Source organism: Tachypleus tridentatus, chromosome 5 (assembly GCF_004210375.1).
Source record: "Tachypleus tridentatus isolate NWPU-2018 chromosome 5, ASM421037v1, whole genome shotgun sequence".
Taxonomy (NCBI): Eukaryota; Metazoa; Arthropoda; class Merostomata; order Xiphosura; family Limulidae; genus Tachypleus; species Tachypleus tridentatus.
Window position 1 is genome coordinate 40322352 of NC_134829.1, and position 18549 is coordinate 40340900.

Here is an 18549-nt window from a genome sequence, read left to right on the forward strand (position 1 = left end):
GCAAATAGTGAAGAATGTCACAACCTTTTTTTTTAATATATATAGCAAGTGCAAGGTTGATCAACAGATCTAGAGAGCTAGGCACACAGGTAGTGATGAATTCTGGAGAAAATATATGTAGTATTTTGGAAACCACGGTGTTTTAAATTGCAATAAAACTAATGTATACACATCTTTCCAGCCAAGTATTCTGTAAAGCATGCATTCAAGTTAAAATAATCCTGTTATTAATTATAACAAATTTATAAAATAAAGCAAATCAACTGATTTCTTTAATAAGTAAGCAAATATTCCAAGATGATACAGTTATTCTTAATAACTTCCACTGTATTTAAAGCTACAATATGTGTACATCCAGTGTACAAATACATTTCTTGTAGGTATTTTCAGTTAAATATAATCTTGACTCTGAAATTTCAACTTTCAGAACTACAAATCAGCTCATTGAACACATTTCAACAAGTTTCAAATCTTACTAAGCATGAAATTAATAATAAAAAAAAATCATCTAACATCATGTACAGACACACAACTTTAAAACAAAATAATAGAAACTTAACATTTACTTTTGAAGTTCGTATTTAGTCCATAATCACTTTTTTTAGAGTGCATATTTTCTTTATATGATAAAAAAAAATATCCACTATTTTTCTATGGTCTCTTACTGTTCTTACAAGACATGTTATATTTCACTAATAACAACAGCCATATTCTTGTGAGGATTGTTTTTTTTTATAAAATGAAAATCAAACCGCTAACTTAGAACAGTTTTGAAAGTTTATTTTTAAAGTAGTAGAGACAGGCTGCAAACATATGTCATTCCACTCGTGACCTAATTACATCTATTTAAACAGAAATAAAGCTCTTACACTAACATTATGCTGTACTTCTTACACAACAGAAAGATCTTTACACAAAATGAATCTTACAAAACATGTTTAAAAATTACTTCACTGCCACTACTATATCAGATGGGAGGATAGGACTTGTAACAATTATTTATACCACTCTCATAGCCTATATTTAACTTCAACCACCAGCCCCTCTAGCCATATAATTAAGTTATATCTAATATTTTTGTACTATTCAAGAAATATAATTATATTATTTGTTTCTCACTTACTAGTCAAGATCGTTAGTTAACTGATAAGAACTAATTGTTTAACAAGTCATTATTTAAAAACTGTCTAAATCTAGCAAAGAAAAAATTTTTTTCCCTGCTTTACTTTAGCAAAATTGCTTAATTATTTTAAAGCTAAAATTTCATCACAAATAGACAAGAATGTGAAGTGTGAGAAAGTATACAAGTCTTATAAGTTTAGTTTTACACTACTCATAAACAAGGTAGTTTAACATAAAGAAATTTGTAAATACATTTATGAAAACTAATTATTTTTGTGGTGGTGATTTACTAAAGAATCTGCAGCAATTAATTACAAATATTACACAATGTTTAAATCAGATGTTTTCAGCATTTTAATAAAATTATAACTTAAATGATGAACATTTCACTTCAAAAAGTTACACCTTGGAGTGGGTTTAACATTTTAAAATAAAAGATAAAAATTTCTGTTTATATGCTTTTGTATGACTGAACATTTCAAATATTCAAGCTACAAAATCAAATAAGGTTTTACCCTACTTTGTGTTTATTTGACATTAATAAGAAATTCCTATCAGAGTATGCTACCTCTTTAGATCAAACAAAAACATTATTACTTTACTGTTTAACCTGACATCCTAGAAGTTTAGTATTTAAAAACATATACAGTAGTTTAATAAAATGCTAACCATTCTGCAAACAAAATGGTGCTTCAATCAGCACTAATGTAAAAAAAAAAAAAATGTTAATTACTTTCACCTTGGACATTAATGTTGTTTATACTTCAGAGTAAAACAAGTGTGTGTGTGTGTGTGTGTGTGTGTGTGTTTATATGTAGGAATAAGGAAATACTTCAGTGACTATTAGCTGCCATATTAAATAGCTATGTAATTAAAGTTTTACTTCTAATAAATTAACAACTGTTTGTAATTTAATTTACTTTTCATCAAGACTGAGTGTGTTTACATAGCACCATCTCAGCAACAATGTCTGTTCCCCTTTAGTCACTTTAATAATACAGAAAACAGTTTTCATAGCAGTCAGCCTCAGAGTTCATTAGACTTGCAAAACAATGTACGGTGGAAGGGCAGGTGGCTTAGTTGCTTTGTGAGTGAACTTTAGACTATGAACTTGCCCATTAAGAACCCCAGTATGCAAGCAGCCACAATGAGAGCTATAAAGACCACAGGAGGCTGTTGTTGAAGATCCTGTGATCCTGTCGAGGGAAGAATGGTGCTAGTTGACTTTATTTTGTCATTCTGAAAAGCATCAGGCTTCTTATTAGCGTACAGAGATTCTGTTGTTCCTCGGGTCATCCGCAGTCTCAGACCTTCTTCCTGTGAATTTATACGTGGTGTATTAATCTTGAGAGTCTTATACATGTATGTTTAGCAAGTATTTAGCTTAACTGTGAAGTTAAGCTTCACAGAAAATTTATTCTACATACAAGTGTATTTTTCTACAGACATTATTTTGTTTTGCCTGCATTACATATACTAAACCAATAAGATGACTAATTGCACAAAATATACTTATTCATTAAGATTAGGACGACACTTGTTGTCTAAGTTTTCAATGTATGAAGAAAAACGTCAGTGTTTAATAATATGCAACAAATATTTACGAATGAGACAGTCTCAAAATAAAAAAGTTTGTTTTATTTAATAATTTACTCTACAAAGTGACACAGGACTGAGAACAGTCTCGTACACTCCACACATTTTGACATCAAAATGGGTTATTTGATGACAATGCAGTAAGACATCGAAACTTGTAGGGTTTTAAGATTGTTTCAGTCTCACTGTATTTTGCCTTTATACAGTAAATTATTAAATAAAACAAAAAGTTTGTTCCTGTATTTTGAGACAGGAGAGGACTGCATCATTTTTAAATATTTATAGTGTACTATTAAGCACTGGCTTCTGTTACTTTGATACACTTGTGTTATGTGTTAGTTGAAACAAACTTGAGTGAAGTGACAATGTACAAAACATGAAACTTTTAAAAATTGCTTTAAATATCTTTCTCAGACTACACTCGAAACTGTTTACTACTTTTTTCACAATATCCCTCTAACTGCATATTCCATTAAAATTACATTATATACATAACACAACAATATATGTTGATAATATTCACTAGTAAGAAGTGTTAGTAATCATTACATAAATCTGCTTCTTAAACTGTTTACTAGATCAACATCACTTTACACTGACTTGAACAACATTCCTTCAGATCTACAACTTGTAGTTACCTTAAGTTTACTGTTGGCCTGTTGCAGTTCAGCCAGCTCATCCTTCAACCGTTTACATTCCTCTTGCAACTTCTTTAATTCTTGATCAGTGTTACTTGCCTGTCAAAAGAAACAAGAGCAAAACTATCTTTGGCAAACTGTTAGTATGCGAACAATGAAACCATTCGTACATTCTAGTTTCTATGGTTGTACCACTGGATAAAAACATAGTTTTCAATAAATAACAAAATCTGGTACCTACAACTGTCAGCTTATCAAGTTATGTATTCTGTTGCCTGCCAATTATTAATGTGTTCTGTTGAAAAAGTATATAAATATCTTTACTTTTTCACACAACTAACAGTTGTCTGTCATTATAACTATTACAGAAGTGAGCATCCAATAAATGTTAATCATACTTTGCCCATCTGTAATAACATGGAATTCTTCATTTCTGTAACAGCACACTGTTGGTCATCATTTGCACCCCAAACAATTATCAAAACAACACAAGTGTGTATGCACTTAAGTTTCAATTGCAAGAATAACATTTTCAAACATTATTATGTTAAAAATATGCACATATATATATACATTTTTAAGACTAAATAACTACTTAATAACTCTATGTAACACAAATTTCCTGGATAGTATGTGTTATTTCTTAATTGTGTTATGTTGTAAAAGTACAGAAAATGGCCATTATTCCCTTCAAAATTTGCTTTTGTGACCTGAATAATGCAATTTAGAAATTAATCTATTTTCTACGTAAAAACGGGTAAATTTGCACATTTTCTTTTACATAAGGTCTGAATAAAACAACACGTGAATCAAAACTTACATGTATTTATACTAAAGTTATACAAAAATGTTTAGAAGTGAGTAGTTTTTCGAGATTTGCGACTGTAATGTAAATAACTCTCACATATCAGCCCCCAAATATAGTCTCCCATCAAGTTTTCATTATACGCTCCCAGGTCACAAAAGCAAAGTTTAAAGAGAAAAATAAGTCTTTTCAACTTACTTTAGGCATAAGCAATTGGGAAATAACACTTTCTGTCCAGGAACAAGTAAAAATTTTGTTACATAGTGTAATCAATCATTAAAAAAAAGAACTTGTTTAAGTGAGTAAGCTGCAAAATGAACTTAGAGCAAAAATGTCACCAAAGTAACATAAAGAACAGTTGTTTTGTAATTACCGAAACATGACAACAAAAGTATGCATTTTGATATTATGATGGAAAATAATGAACTGTATTTAAAAAAGAAAGAATATACGGACATGACATATACCTCCTCAAGAATATTCACTGAATATAAGATAACATCTATGTTATTAGAGCTAATCACAGAGTCACAGCTTACCAACATACTACTAGAGATACAAGTGACCTAATTATTTTTATTTGTAATTTAAATGACAATATAACTTTGATAAAGGTTTACCATTTCTGTGAAAGCACTTGGGTCATTTGATCTTTTTATAATCATAATGTATCTCGTTTTGAAAGCCTAAAAACTGTATTGTAAATAGCATGAATAAACCTTCAGAGCTCAGAGTAAAGACTCTTGACAGTCTGATACTTAATCACACAGATTTACCCACCATACAAAATAAACAATCAAACCTCGTGAGATCTTGCATGTATCTTATGCTAATCATTTTTTAAATGGATGGTTAGATGATTAGTGGAAAAAAGCAAAGAATGCAGTTAGTGTTAAAATTTCTTTCAATAAAACTTTTGAATTATAATTAGTGATAGTACATTAATAATATTAATCACAAATTAATTACTGTCCTCAACTATTTTTGCCATTTAATTGCTATGTAATAAACTACTAAATCTAATGTATACTTTACAAAGATATTAGAGCTCATGAAAATTTAAAACTCAACAAAATATTGCATATTTAGAGAAAATGATTCATTTTATTACATTTTTCAAAATTACTTCTTAAGTGAAGCCTCTGAGTTGCTTTGACAGATTTACAAATGCATTAAAAAACAACTTCAATTTAACATTTTATAAAGTAACAAGCTGAAAAAATTCTATCATCTAAACTGTTTGATAAACAGATTATTGTATTAGTAATTATAAATACCAGAAACTGGTAAGTGCTCACATCACTCACTGTGTTATGGATAAATATTGAATTATTTAACTGATATCTAACTACACGTGTTCTCAACTTTATGAATTCTGTAAATTCTTTTGACATAAGAAAAGTCCTCAAAACTCCCAACTAATTCTGTACACATAGTGGAATAAACTCAGTACAGGTATGGTGAAAATACTAAAAAACTAGACTATATTAGCAAGTATATAAAAAAGTTACTGGGTTCTTAATGACCCTTCCAAATGTCTTTGTGGACCCTTGTTTAGAAACTGTATACTAGATGGCTTTCTATCTACACCAAAAAGATTTTCAACCTTCAGGCAGATCTTCTAACATGATTGTAAGGTAAGGACATGGTGACTTACCTTAGGGGAGGGCTTAGGTACTGGGTCAGTGGGTGGTATAATCAATGGGGTTTTGTCTTCCACATGCCCTGTATTGGAATCTAGGTTATTCTGTAATTATACACAACAATGTTTAGTACTTGAGGACATTTAGTAAATAGCATAGCTTTCCACATACATAGCTTTCCACATACATAGCTTTCCACATACATAGCTTTCCACATACATAGCTTTCCACATACATAGCTTTCCACATACATAGGTTTCCAACCATAAATAGCTTCTTTTTTTTTAATGGAAAATGAAGCTAACTCCTAGGGTGTGTGTGTTTTGTAAACTGTATAAATTATGTTATATTCCTTCTTCTAAAGTTATTTTCACCAACAACATTGGTTAGAATGTTTAATATGTCTGTTTTTATTATAAATACTATTTTGTACTTACAACTTATCATGGATGTAGGAATAATCTAAGTCTCCCAACTAGGATGAACTACAGTACATTATTAGGATTACAGCTGAAAAGATTTCTAACAGAAAAAGTATCTAACTGATGAAACAATACATCCTAGTCATAAGTAAGAGCAGTAAATCTACTTAGCTATACTGTCTTACTACACTGGTTTCAAGTTCTGATCTATATAGGTAGCTCACTTTGATCAGAAATTAATATATCTAAGATACAACTTAAAACAAAAGTACTGGAACCCTACATTCAACACAACATAATTAAAGAGAATGTGAAATACACATTGCTCAATATTTAAAAAAACAGCCAATGACTGGTAACATCTCTTGAAAGAGAGCATTGTAGCAAAAAAACCAAATGATGGTCACAACTGAGGAGTTGGATTCGTGCTTGATAAAAGCAATTATAACAGACTACAATAAAGGAAGTCTATACAGAGCAGCATCAGAGAAATATGGAGTACAAAAATCTACGATCACAGCAATAATCTAGAAGTAACATGAAACAAATTCAACTAAAACACTTGAAGGAACAGGATGTCCAAGAAAATTACAGAAAGTAGGATAATTATCTGAGCAACTAAACAACTATTTTAGATAAGAGCCCAGAACTTAGATTTAGATGCATCAGGCACATGGATGAAAAACTGTACAAAGGCACCTGAACATTGAAGATTTATACACCTCCACTGGGCCCCACAACACAGCAGTATAATTGAGGGAATAATATACACAACCATAAAAAATGCATGAGGACTTACACTGATTGGTTCTACTCTAAATCTAAAACACAGCCACAGGGTATTGACATCCATGTACTTGGATGGATAAGATCTCCCAATCAAAAGTGCAAACTGCAAATTGACATGTCACTCCTTTGTTAGTGCTAAGATGCACATTGGTGGTACGTTGGTTTTAGTTAAATATATATTTAGAAATGCATGTAACTTGTAGTGCTAAATGTGTATTGAGAAACTCCCATCTATTCTCTATATTTATAAAAGATTGTCAACAGTAAAAATCAACAATGTACTGTATGTGTACATAAAATACCAATGACTACCAGTATTGTCACCAACTGAACTTTAGATAATTTCACCTAGGTTTATAAAATGCCAAGTCACTTTATGTATGGATGTGTATATGTATACATATAACTATATATTGTTGATTTGCTACAGTTAGTATATTATAAACCTCAGAAGTTACAATGGTGAATAAACACTTATCAATCAAAAAACTACAGATATTTGACTATTTCTACAAGGGCATTAGATATTTTCATCAGTAACTCATGTGATCAGATAGAAGACTTAGTATTGTTTGAAAGTTTGTAAAACTTTAGTATATATTCATTATTTGTAATAACTATGTATTAACCATTATTATAAATTGTATTGTTGTTTGTATATTAAAATATATCTGTGTTAAGAAAGAAAATTGTGTGTATAAATCTTGTTAGCAAATATCATAAATTTGATAAGTATCGACATTCAATTAACTTCTAAATTAAAATTAAAATTTCAGGGTATTTGAAATCATAACATGTAACATAATAAATTATAAAATGGAGCTTTTAACAAATGAAAAAGAATTCTTTTAAGCACAAACACTGCCAAACAATAAGTGATAGTTTGGTAGAGGCATATAGAGGAAGTCTCATGCATGATGTGTCATTCTTCTGTGGATGGATAAGTAATATATAATGATTTATATATAACAGACATCTTGGAAACATTCAATTCCAACAGCAGGTGGAGCAGAAGGCTTGTGATATAAGTAAAAAAGTACACAGAGGGCAGAACTGGACAACAATAGCTAAAAATGTGAGCAAAGGTAAGTGCCCTATCAGAAATGGACCACAGCATGTCTGGAAAAAATGAAAGGAAGGGGGGGGATAAGACCTTGTACCTATAATTAAACACAGAAGTAGTCAACCAAAAAATACAGACAATTCAACTCCTGAATTATTGAATAAATCAAAAAAGTTCTTGAATGGCCTTCACAATCAATAAAAAAATACTTGGGCTGATCTCAAAAAAAGCTGTAGCCAAATGCTGTATTTTTAATTTGTATGAACTGAAGGAGATACAAAACAAAAAATGAGCTGAAATTTCTTATAAAAATATGTAATAAAATGATTGGGGGTTATCATAAATGTCTGAAAGCTGGAATAAAGGTGAAAGGAGGTTATGTGAAATAATAAGTTAAGGATACCAATATTTTTGTTTTGAATAAATACTTTGATTGAAATAAGTTTTCCATAGTGTATTTTTATACAGTGAATAAAGAGATAAAAGTTTACAACACACTTGTACTTAATTTGTTACCTTCCTTTATAGGATAATAAACATAGGGTGTCTGTTTGGAAATAAGCACAAAACTAGACAATCTGTACTCTGCCTACCATGAGTATCGAAACCTGGATTCTAGTGAAGTAAGTCTGCAGACATACCGCTGTGCCACTAGAGGGCACATAGAGTATTAATACGTTTGTCTTGGACTGTACCTGAGCCATTGATAAACAGCTCAGGCAAATAAAAATAATATTATATATTCTACAAACACCAAAATTTCTATTAATATAATAATAAACACACTGCTGAAATATATGGGAGTAATACAAAATGAAATAACAAATAAAAAAACTTAATCCAACACAGTAATACAAATTATATAAAGTAACTTTCAAAAATCAAATGATGTGTGATAGTGATAAGTGAAAATGTTTCATACAAAATTGTTCTCCAACCGTATGTGCACAGCAACATCAAAGTACATATTACAGTTTTGTACAGGGTTACATTCAAATATTAATATTATATATGTTTCAATTTCTTAATTTTAAAAGAGAAAATTAGACAATTTTTTATCTTCTGTGTCACACAATACATTTGCTCTTCAAAGTCTATCTTTCACAATAATCTAGCATTAATAAGCTAGATTATTATTAGCACTGCTAAGGCTTGTGACCCAGTACAAATGCTAACTACACATACTGACAAGCAAGAATAAAAACTTTGAATCATCCATCTCCTCAAGTTGTTCAGATATCAATAAATTTCCTGAATCCACTGGAGATCCCCCTATTATCTTTTCATACATTTCAAGCAAATTATTTGTTGTTAATATTAGATAGAAAGAACACATTACAATGGCAGGAATTTAGAGGTAGTTTATATTGGTGGTTAAATATGATAGTTGAGAAGAAAAGCTTGATGTATGGAAAAGTAAAGTCATTGTTCCTAGCAGTAAAGTAATTTGTTTAAGCTATTTATAGCTAGTTAAGAATCCAGACTAATTATATCAGTTTGGAACATTCTGTTTAAGTGCCAGATTTATGTTTTAAAGTACATATTTTAAAGCTACAAGGCCAACACAGGATTTATCAAGTTATGTTTGGTTTGTTTCAAATTTCACGCAAAGCCACTCAAGGGCTATATGAGCTAGCCATCCTAAATTTAGAAGTGTAAGATAAGAGGGAAAGTAGCTTGTCATCACCACCCACTGCCAACTCCTGGGCTACTCTTTTACCAACAAATAGTGAGATTGACTATCACATTATAATACCCCCATGGCTGAAAGAGTGAACATGTTTACTAAAACAAGTAAAACATTCAGATTTACAGTATCATTTTGATATTGATTTTATTAATTTTACTAAAAATACAAACTGCTAACCTAATTCAGATTTCTGCCTCCTAACCCACAATGTAATTTTTATTTTGAAAAGTTAAATTTTTGACCTATGCAGGTCCAACTTATCAGCATAAAAAACAAGCTGTAAATTTATGGCATTTGTACATAATTGTTGGTAATTCCTGCCTTAAACAGTTTGAAAACAGTGAAGATTTGAAGTTGATATCCAAACACTGTAAAGTCAATTTACTGAATTTTCTTTGCAACTTGCATGCTTCTAAAATTAACAGAATCATTAATATATTTACAGAAAATATATATATTTTTTATTTCTTGATATTATCTACCATACAGCTACCTTTTTTCCACACGTATTATACATCTAGTCGTGTTAGAAGCTTTATACGATCACATCCTTTTATATAATCTAACAATACTTCACAATACTGTACTATTTTATATTTATATATATACATATATTTGTGAAGTAAATACTCTGACAGTTATTTTTTACTTTACAAAAACTCCTGTTTCTAATTTGAAACTAATGGTATCTTACTGTGCACTTTGAGTACAAGCTTAGAGCTTAGTGTGGTTCTTTTTGAAAGAGCTACACAATCTCTATACAAAATAAGAGGTTAGTTTTATAAGATAAATATTTTCTATTTAAAGAAATATAATACAATTTATTGCACAATTTCTTTCAGTAAAATGAACTAACATATATCAATATTAGTTTTTGGTTGTATTTTGCCAATAAGCATGTATAACACTGGCTTTTAGGCCAACAGTTACAAGCATATGCAAAAGCAAACAATTTTTATTTCATTACAAATTGTAAAATTACAAAAAAATATAAATAAGAAAAAAAAAATGTAATGGCAAGCTTTATGTCTCAAGTATCAATATTTCAGATATAGTTTGGTTTTCAAGTTAATTTTTATTAATACACATGCAGAAGTGTCAGAAGCATGCTCGAAAGGGTTGATGCAGTAAAAGAATCAGATGTGGTTTATGAAACTCACCGGAGGAGCTATGTCTGGAGGAAGGTCAAACACACATTTTAACTTGGAATCCATAAGGTTTTCCATGTTTGCATCTTTCCACTAAAACAACAAATAAAATATGTTTCACAGTTTCTAACTGATGGGTTACATAAATAACAGCACTTCTAAAAATTTAAGTGAATTTATGACTTAAACATAAACACTTCACAAAATCTCCAAAGGATATGTATAAAATGTATCATCATAAAAGACTTCTATATAATCACAAGATAATTGATCTAAGTTTGGTCACACTGACTGAACTCATATAGATTATTAAAATGGATGAAAACTGATTTGAAGCCAACCTTATGCTCATCCCATTAGGCTTGTTCACCACTCCATTTGAGGAGTTTACAAATTTCTGAAATTTTTTAAACCTTTAGCTTAAAAAAATGTTTTGTGGCTCGTCAGTGGCCTGTCAATTGACTACTTCAAAGGATCCTGAGATATTGATTTTAACACAACATAAACATCAAAAAAAGCAGATCAATTTCTGATTGACCCTACTAAAACTAGTAACTTTCATAAGCCCCCCTCCCTTGCCCCACAGGTCATTATCTTTCAGAGTGAAGTGGCTCAGAATAATAATAATACTTTAGTAAATATTTATTACTTAACATTAAGTACACATGAAATTATATCAGTTACTGTCCAAAAATAAGCTAAACCTACAACATCACAAAAATATTATTCAAGTTTTGATTTAGCAAGCTGACAAATCAAACTTCACATCATTGTTGACGAAAACGTAATTTATGATGATGATTTATTGACTGCAAGTGGCTAATTTATATATCTCCAAATGTATACTACATTCTAATTTAATACAAGTCTTAATGTTCCAACTTTCTGACATGAAAATGAAAAAATTAGAACACTGTGAAACTTTAAAATACTTCCAAACAAAAAAGGAACATACCAGAGTTTCAAGGCTGACATTGCCATCTGGGACAATCATTGTCTGAACCATGAACTTGTGTTTATTTTTTTCAGATGGATCATACTCAAATGGCTGAAGCATAACTATCAATAGTTGTAAAAATTGTAAATAAATATATTGCAGGTAATTAGTTTTTTTACAATGTTTTTTAATAACAAGACTTTTCTTGAATTACGTATATTGTACAATCACGTCAGAACAATTCTGTAAGAAGTGGTCAGACAATGTAAAACTGAAAATTTGTAAATTTTATAAAAAAAAGAAAAGTTCAGAGTCTAACTTTGTTTTGAAATATCTGATAAATTAATAATAAAGCTATGGTTTTAATGGGAATTTATAATAAACTTTTGGTTTCATATTGAATAATAAAAAGAATAAAAAAAGATGCATCCACTTGTTCCAGAATACAGTAACCCCAATAAAAAATACATAATTGTTCTTCTATCTGAGTGTTAGAACACCTTTGTGAAAAAAAAATATTAAAAATGACTACATGGCAAATTCAATTTAAAAGAAAAGTTTGAGAAACATATCTTTACAATTTTGTAAAAAAGAAATACAGATTTAATGAAACAATGAGATTTCCTCCAATTATCAGTTTATTATTTTTTCATTATATATAATAAGTGAATTCACCACAAGATAAATTTTAATATTACTTCAAACACATTGCAAAAATGAGTAATATAATGAATATAAGCCAATATTAAAGATTCTTTTATCTAATATAAATAATGTCTCTAATACAGTTATATCTTCTGTAGCACACTCATATCAGGAATGCCAATTCTGCAGATCATCTGTTATTTATTATTTTAATTTTATGATAGATAAATATTTCATGGATTTTTGAAGAGGTAAATGTAACTTATTAAACATCCTAAGATAAGACAAACATATGTTCATATGTGAATAAGATAATTTTTTTACAAATATAAATTAAAATAATTAATAATTATCAGATCTACTTGAGTACTATGCTATATTTAGATTCCAATATTTAATGTTAGCAAAAACCCATCCAAGTTTATTATCAATGAAATAGTACTTAGAAAATTAGGTATATTTACAGAAAATATCTTCCTTTATCACAAGTATTAAAATACGCGAGTGAGACCTTAGATATCAAATATGAATATAATTAGAAATGGGTGACTCAATTAATTAATCAGTTATCTATGAGCAGCAACTATAACAATTAACTAATCACCATCTGTGAGCAGTAACTGAATGGATTAGCATCACAAACTACCTAATTAATCAAAATTAGAGATAAATTGATTAATTTCATGAAAATAAACATACGTAAATCAGTGTTTTTCTGTATCATTACTTTCAATTACTCTAACTGATTAATCAAAATTATGATTAAATCAACTGCCGTGAAAGTAAACAAAATTAGCTGTTTCAATCATTACAGTTTTATGTTACTCCAGCAATCGATTAATTGAAATTACAAACAAATCAACTTTCATGAAAATAATTAACTAATTGAAAATTAAGATTTCAAATTATTATTACTTTTTGTTACCTCAACTCTACAACTAATAAATATTTTGCCATAATGTTAGCAGTTAAACACAAAACTACAAAATAGGCTATCTGTGTTTACACACTGAGTACTGAAACTCAATTCTATGTTATATGAGTGATTTTTGTTTTAATCTTGCTTTATATGTTGGCTATCATGAATGGGTGGTTCAGAAGGAGAGAGGGCGTAATTTATAACTACACAACTTTGGGTTCCATTCCTGCTACCACTAAACCTGCCAGCCCTGTCTTTGTTACGGCAAAGTCAGTAAGACTATCTGAAACTATTTCTTATTCTTTACTTGCTGTTGTTAGCATCTACTGCTAATTCTTGGGCTACTTTAGTATTAAAGTGAAAATTTGCTGGATTTTTTACACTGGCTTATATTATAATTCTTATTCTTTCATTTTTATTCTTAAAGCCTTGGAAATACATTCTTAAAACTACTTTTATTCTTAAAGCCTTAGAAATACATTCTTAAAACTACTTTTATTCTTAAAGCCTTGTAAATACATTCCTAAATCTACTTTTATTCTTAAAGCCTTAGAAAACTACTTTTATTCTTAAAGCCTTGGAAATACATTCCTAAAACTACTTTTATTCTTAAAGCCTTGTAAATACATTCTTAAAACTACTTTTATTCTTAAAGCCTTGTAAATACATTCTTAAAACTACTTTTATTTTAAAGCCTTGTAAATACATTCCTAAAACTACTTTTATTCTTAATGCCTTGTAAATACATTCCTGAAACTACTTTTATTCTTAATGCCTTGTAAATACATTCCTAAAACTACTTTTATTCTTAAAGCCTTGTAAATACATTCTTAAAACTACTTTTATTCTTAAAGCCTTGTAAATACATTCTTAAAACTACTTTTATTTTAAAGCCTTGTAAATACATTCCTAAAACTACTTTTATTCTTAATGCCTTGTAAATACATTCCTGAAACTACTTTTATTCTTAAAGCCTTGGAAATACATTCTTAAAACTACTTTTATTCTTAAAGCCTTGGAAATACATTCCTAAAACTACTTTTATTCTTAAAGCCTTGGAAATACATTCTTAAAACTACTTTTATTCTTAAAGCCATAGAAATACATTCTTAAAACTACTTATTTTTCACAAATTTCAAACCTGAATTTAATCTCTGTATGTTGTCAAAGTACATTAAAGTTTGGGAACTATAATTTGATTTTGTAGTTTCTATTTTGTATATAATTAGGTTTTGATTTTTCTATTTCCTTATTTAATAGCTGAAAGTGACATCAATAGGTCAAATGTTTCTCTGCCACCTGTTCATTCTAATGTTATAATGTGATTTTTTTATTTTTTTTTAAGAGCAATTACAACTAACTACAAAGTTTAAATTGTCTGTCCAACATTATAAAAGTAAATCAGTTCTCACCTGCTACATGCAGAGTTTGTTTTGGTTCTATAAATCCACTATTTGGTCGCACACAGTATCTCTTTGGAGCTGTCGTCTTCACTTTGAAGCACACCCGGTGCTCTGATGGGTTGTACAGTTTTAAATGAGAGGTGACAACATCTGTGAAAGGTCCTATGATGGAAAAAAAAATCACTTTCTATAAAAAGAGCTGCATTTTCCTAATCTTGGGCATCTAACTACATTTTTTTTTCAAAACTTCCTTAAGTAAAAATTAAGCATACTTTACTTGAAAACTTGATATCACGAACCATGAAAATTTATTAAATCTTACAAGTAACATTAATCAAGGGATAAAAATGGAAACTTGCCTATATACTGATCTGAGTTCTAACTTTGCTAGAAATTGTCTCCACACTACTGAAGCTATTTCTTATATCCTTTAAAAGTATTTAAACCTTGCTGTAATGAGTATTATGCAATCACTAGCAGTCACTTGTATTTTTATAGAATGGCCCTGATTCGTTTTTCAAGTACAAAGTTTTAGCTTGTAGCTCCGTCATCTCTTAACCAATTTGAGGTTTAGTTACAGTTTAGGACTAAGTAGGATAAACTCTTTTGTTTAATGTTTTTGACCAATCCCAAGATCTCGTAGATTAAGTTACTGTAATCATGCCTTAAAGAATTTTAATTTGAGGGTAGGCTGACAGAGATCTTAATAAGTAGTGAAATCAAATTGGGTATATAGATTCCCCATACTAGTTATTACTGGCACATAAAAATATAGTTAATAAAAAGTAAAAAAATCTCATAGAAACAGTTACTCTGATCCTGCCCCAAAGAATTTCAAGTTTTTCAATTAGTGACAATTACCTTCATATCCTAATGCATTACAAGAACACTAATGGTGCACCACCATGAATGTCATGTTCTGGTTGACCAAACTGTAAAGTATGCACTCAAAATGTTTTGTTAATAATTTTCAAAACTTGATCATATACAATGAAATGTGTTTAACTTTTAAAAATCTATCTAAATTATTTTTTGCATAAATAGCAAAATTGTCAGTGATCACAGCAATTAGAGTGTGTAATACTAAAACAAAATTATAGATAAAATGAAACATTAATGTCTACAGTATCCAATTTTATGAGTTTTGATGCTGCTTAAAGCAGAATTAAATAATGTTAATGTGTGGAATTATAAATCAAAAAACAATCAAATCAAAATGTTAGGTTTTATTTAATTTCAGTTTTAGTGACATATAAGCAATAATCATAGTCAGAAACTATCAAATAAACTGCCAAAACTCGAACGATTTTGCACACCTAAACCATGTCTCTACTAGTTTTCATACATTCATGAGAAATTAATCTTGCATTTAAATCTAGCAGCTTATCTCCAAAATTTTATGGATCTTGTAAAACAGTAATCGAGTAGTTTTATATAAGATTACAACAGCCTCATTGCTTTTAATTTCAACATTTCCATAAAAACAACCAAGAATCCTTCTATTTGCTCTCTTCACCACAGTTTAACACTTGTCATAAGACTTTCAGGGTTAACAAATGTACCTAAATCCTCTTTTTTTCCCAAAACACAAATTCTCCTCTCATACAATAAACAGATCCTTTCCAAACCTCCAAGCTCCAGGTGCATAACTTCTTAGTATTAAAACTCATTCTCCACAATTATTAAAACACTCAAGTTATGTTTGAATAGTGGAAACATCATCAGGTTCTCCAAGAATCTTATTATAATCAGCAAATTTAAAAACATTACAAACAAGGTATTCAAATTATAAATCCTTTTTCTTTCTTTTCCATATTAATGCTTTTTCTAAACAAGAACAAAATATTTCCAGATTTCTATAATACAGAACTTTCTCAAGGTTCTTCAGGTTGTTGTAAGCATGATAGTTATAACTACTGAACAAGTCTGTAGATGTGTGTATTAAAAAATTATAAACCCAATTTAACCAGAATTTAAAAAATGCTAAAAGATTAACTTTAAATTACTGATATTTTTATTGAGTTATAAGTTAGTTGTGATTTACAGTCGTTTTATCATGTTACTAAATGTTCCAACCTTTTTCCATTCATCTAAATATATTTATGATACCACAATCATCACTTCAAGAGCTGATATACTTCGTGATACATAAAAGTATTTATTTGCCAGTTTGGTTACGCTGTCTATTTTTCACCAAAGTTACAGCAACTTATAAGCATTAATTAACAGTATATTTAAGGTCTGAAGTCTAAACTATGTATATCAAGCTCCAAAATTTAGTGTTTCAAAACCACACTACTTTATATTCTAATGTAATGTTCATGGGTTGTTGAAAGTGTTATTACTTTCAGCCTGAACTAGCGAAATCAAACTTCAATACACAACATTACCTCTCGGAAGGATGCGGCTTTTGAAAATTGAATTCGCTTAGTCTTAAGTCTTAGCCTACTCAACCAAATTTGTATAAAAATATCATTCCCATGCCTTATGGTAATATTTAAACTGAAATACTGTAATTTATGTAGGAAAATGATGTTAGTTTTTGCACTCAAAATTACAGGTCTACTAAGTTTTAGTAGTTCTAGTAGCTAGGTTATTGCGGTTTACCTTTAAAATGCAACTCTGAATTAGGTTCCAGATGCAAAATTTGCTCTAATTTAGGCATTACGCATAAAATAGTTTACAGCTAATTAAACTAACGAACGAAAAAATGCTTTAAAATTAATATTTCAAATAACAATACTATAAACTATTGAAGCTATCCTTATAACTGATAGTTTCCTGTATAAATTCAGCCAAATTCCTACAAATCCTATTTCTGCACGGTTATCCTCTATCTACGTTTATCAAAATTGCGCATGCGTCGTTTTTTCTTCTAAATAATATCTTCATTATTCAATGAAAAATATATGTTTATCTTATTATTATTATGGTATAACTAAATAATATGTTCATTATTCAATGAAAAATATATGTTTGTCTTATTATTATTATGGTATAACAATGCCTTATACAGACCAAACGTAATATGGAACTTAGTTATCTCCGTAAAATTGGCTTCATTACTTTTATGAAGTATTTGAATGCATTTCATACATGTAGCGAAACACAAACAAACTATTTTTTACATTATAATTTGTATTTGTTTCGTAACGAGATAACAATGATTCGATAAAGGAGACTATAATATTCCGTATGACAAAAATTGTGCACCACATAACACAATGAAGTTTAGTAATTGTTATCAATCTGGACTGTTTTTAAGAGTTTTTAGCAGATTTAAAACCACAAATCTGATGTTTATGTGTATTTGAACGCTGAAAAATATTAAATATAAGTTTTCTTCTTTGATGCTTGTATAAATCATGCTCGCCCTCCCAGCCGTGGGGGCTTATAATGTGACGGTCAATCCCACTATTCGTTGGTAAAAGAGTAGCCCAAGAGTTGGCGGTGGGTGGTGATGACTAGCTGCCTTCCCTCTAGTCTTACACTGCTAAATTAGGGACGGCTAGCACAGATAGCCCTCGAGTAGCTTTGTGCGAAATTCCAAAACAAACAAACCTGTATAAATGCAAGAGTAATGTTTGTTGTCCGACAACCTATTTGTTTGTTTTTAAATTTCAAGCAAAGCTACATGAGGGTTATCTGCGCTAGCTGTCTCTAATTTAGTAGTGTAAGAATAGATGGAAAGCAGCTGGTGTTTTACCAACAAATAGTGGGACTGATCGT

The 18549-nt window shown here is 29.6% G+C and overlaps 1 protein-coding gene across 2 annotated transcripts; it reads right to left on the minus strand.

Moving 5' to 3' along the window:
• Nucleotides 1-241: 241 nt before the first annotated feature.
• Nucleotides 242-17690, minus strand: LOC143250985 (vesicle-associated membrane protein-associated protein A-like). 2 transcript variants are annotated; one of them, XM_076502246.1, is made up of 7 exons: nucleotides 17428-17682; nucleotides 14830-14982; nucleotides 11872-11975; nucleotides 10929-11009; nucleotides 5819-5908; nucleotides 3357-3455; nucleotides 242-2439 (listed from the first exon to the last, which is right to left on the minus strand). In XM_076502246.1, exons 1-7 carry the CDS (start codon nucleotides 17483-17485, stop codon nucleotides 2221-2223), a joined length of 804 nt encoding a protein of 267 aa, XP_076358361.1. In that variant the 5' UTR covers nucleotides 17486-17682; the 3' UTR covers nucleotides 242-2220. The 2 variants fall into 2 exon arrangements, with proteins under 2 accessions (XP_076358361.1, XP_076358362.1); XM_076502247.1 differs by lacking the exon at nucleotides 5819-5908 and having other exon boundaries at nucleotides 17428-17690.
• Nucleotides 17691-18549: the final 859 nt, after the last annotated feature.

Excerpts from the sequence above, each read along its gene's own strand:
- LOC143250985 (XM_076502246.1), bottom strand. The coding sequence starts at position 17,485 with ATGCCTAAATTAGAGCAAATTTTGCATCTGGAACCTAATTCAGAGTTG. Across the intron at positions 11,010-11,871 it reads ATGTCAGCCTTGAAACTCTG|TGGAAAGATGCAAACATGGA; the intron begins GTATGTTCCTTT and ends TTGTTGTTTTAG. Across the intron at positions 5,909-10,928 it reads CTCCAGACATAGCTCCTCCG|AATAACCTAGATTCCAATAC; the intron begins GTGAGTTTCATA and ends GTATAATTACAG.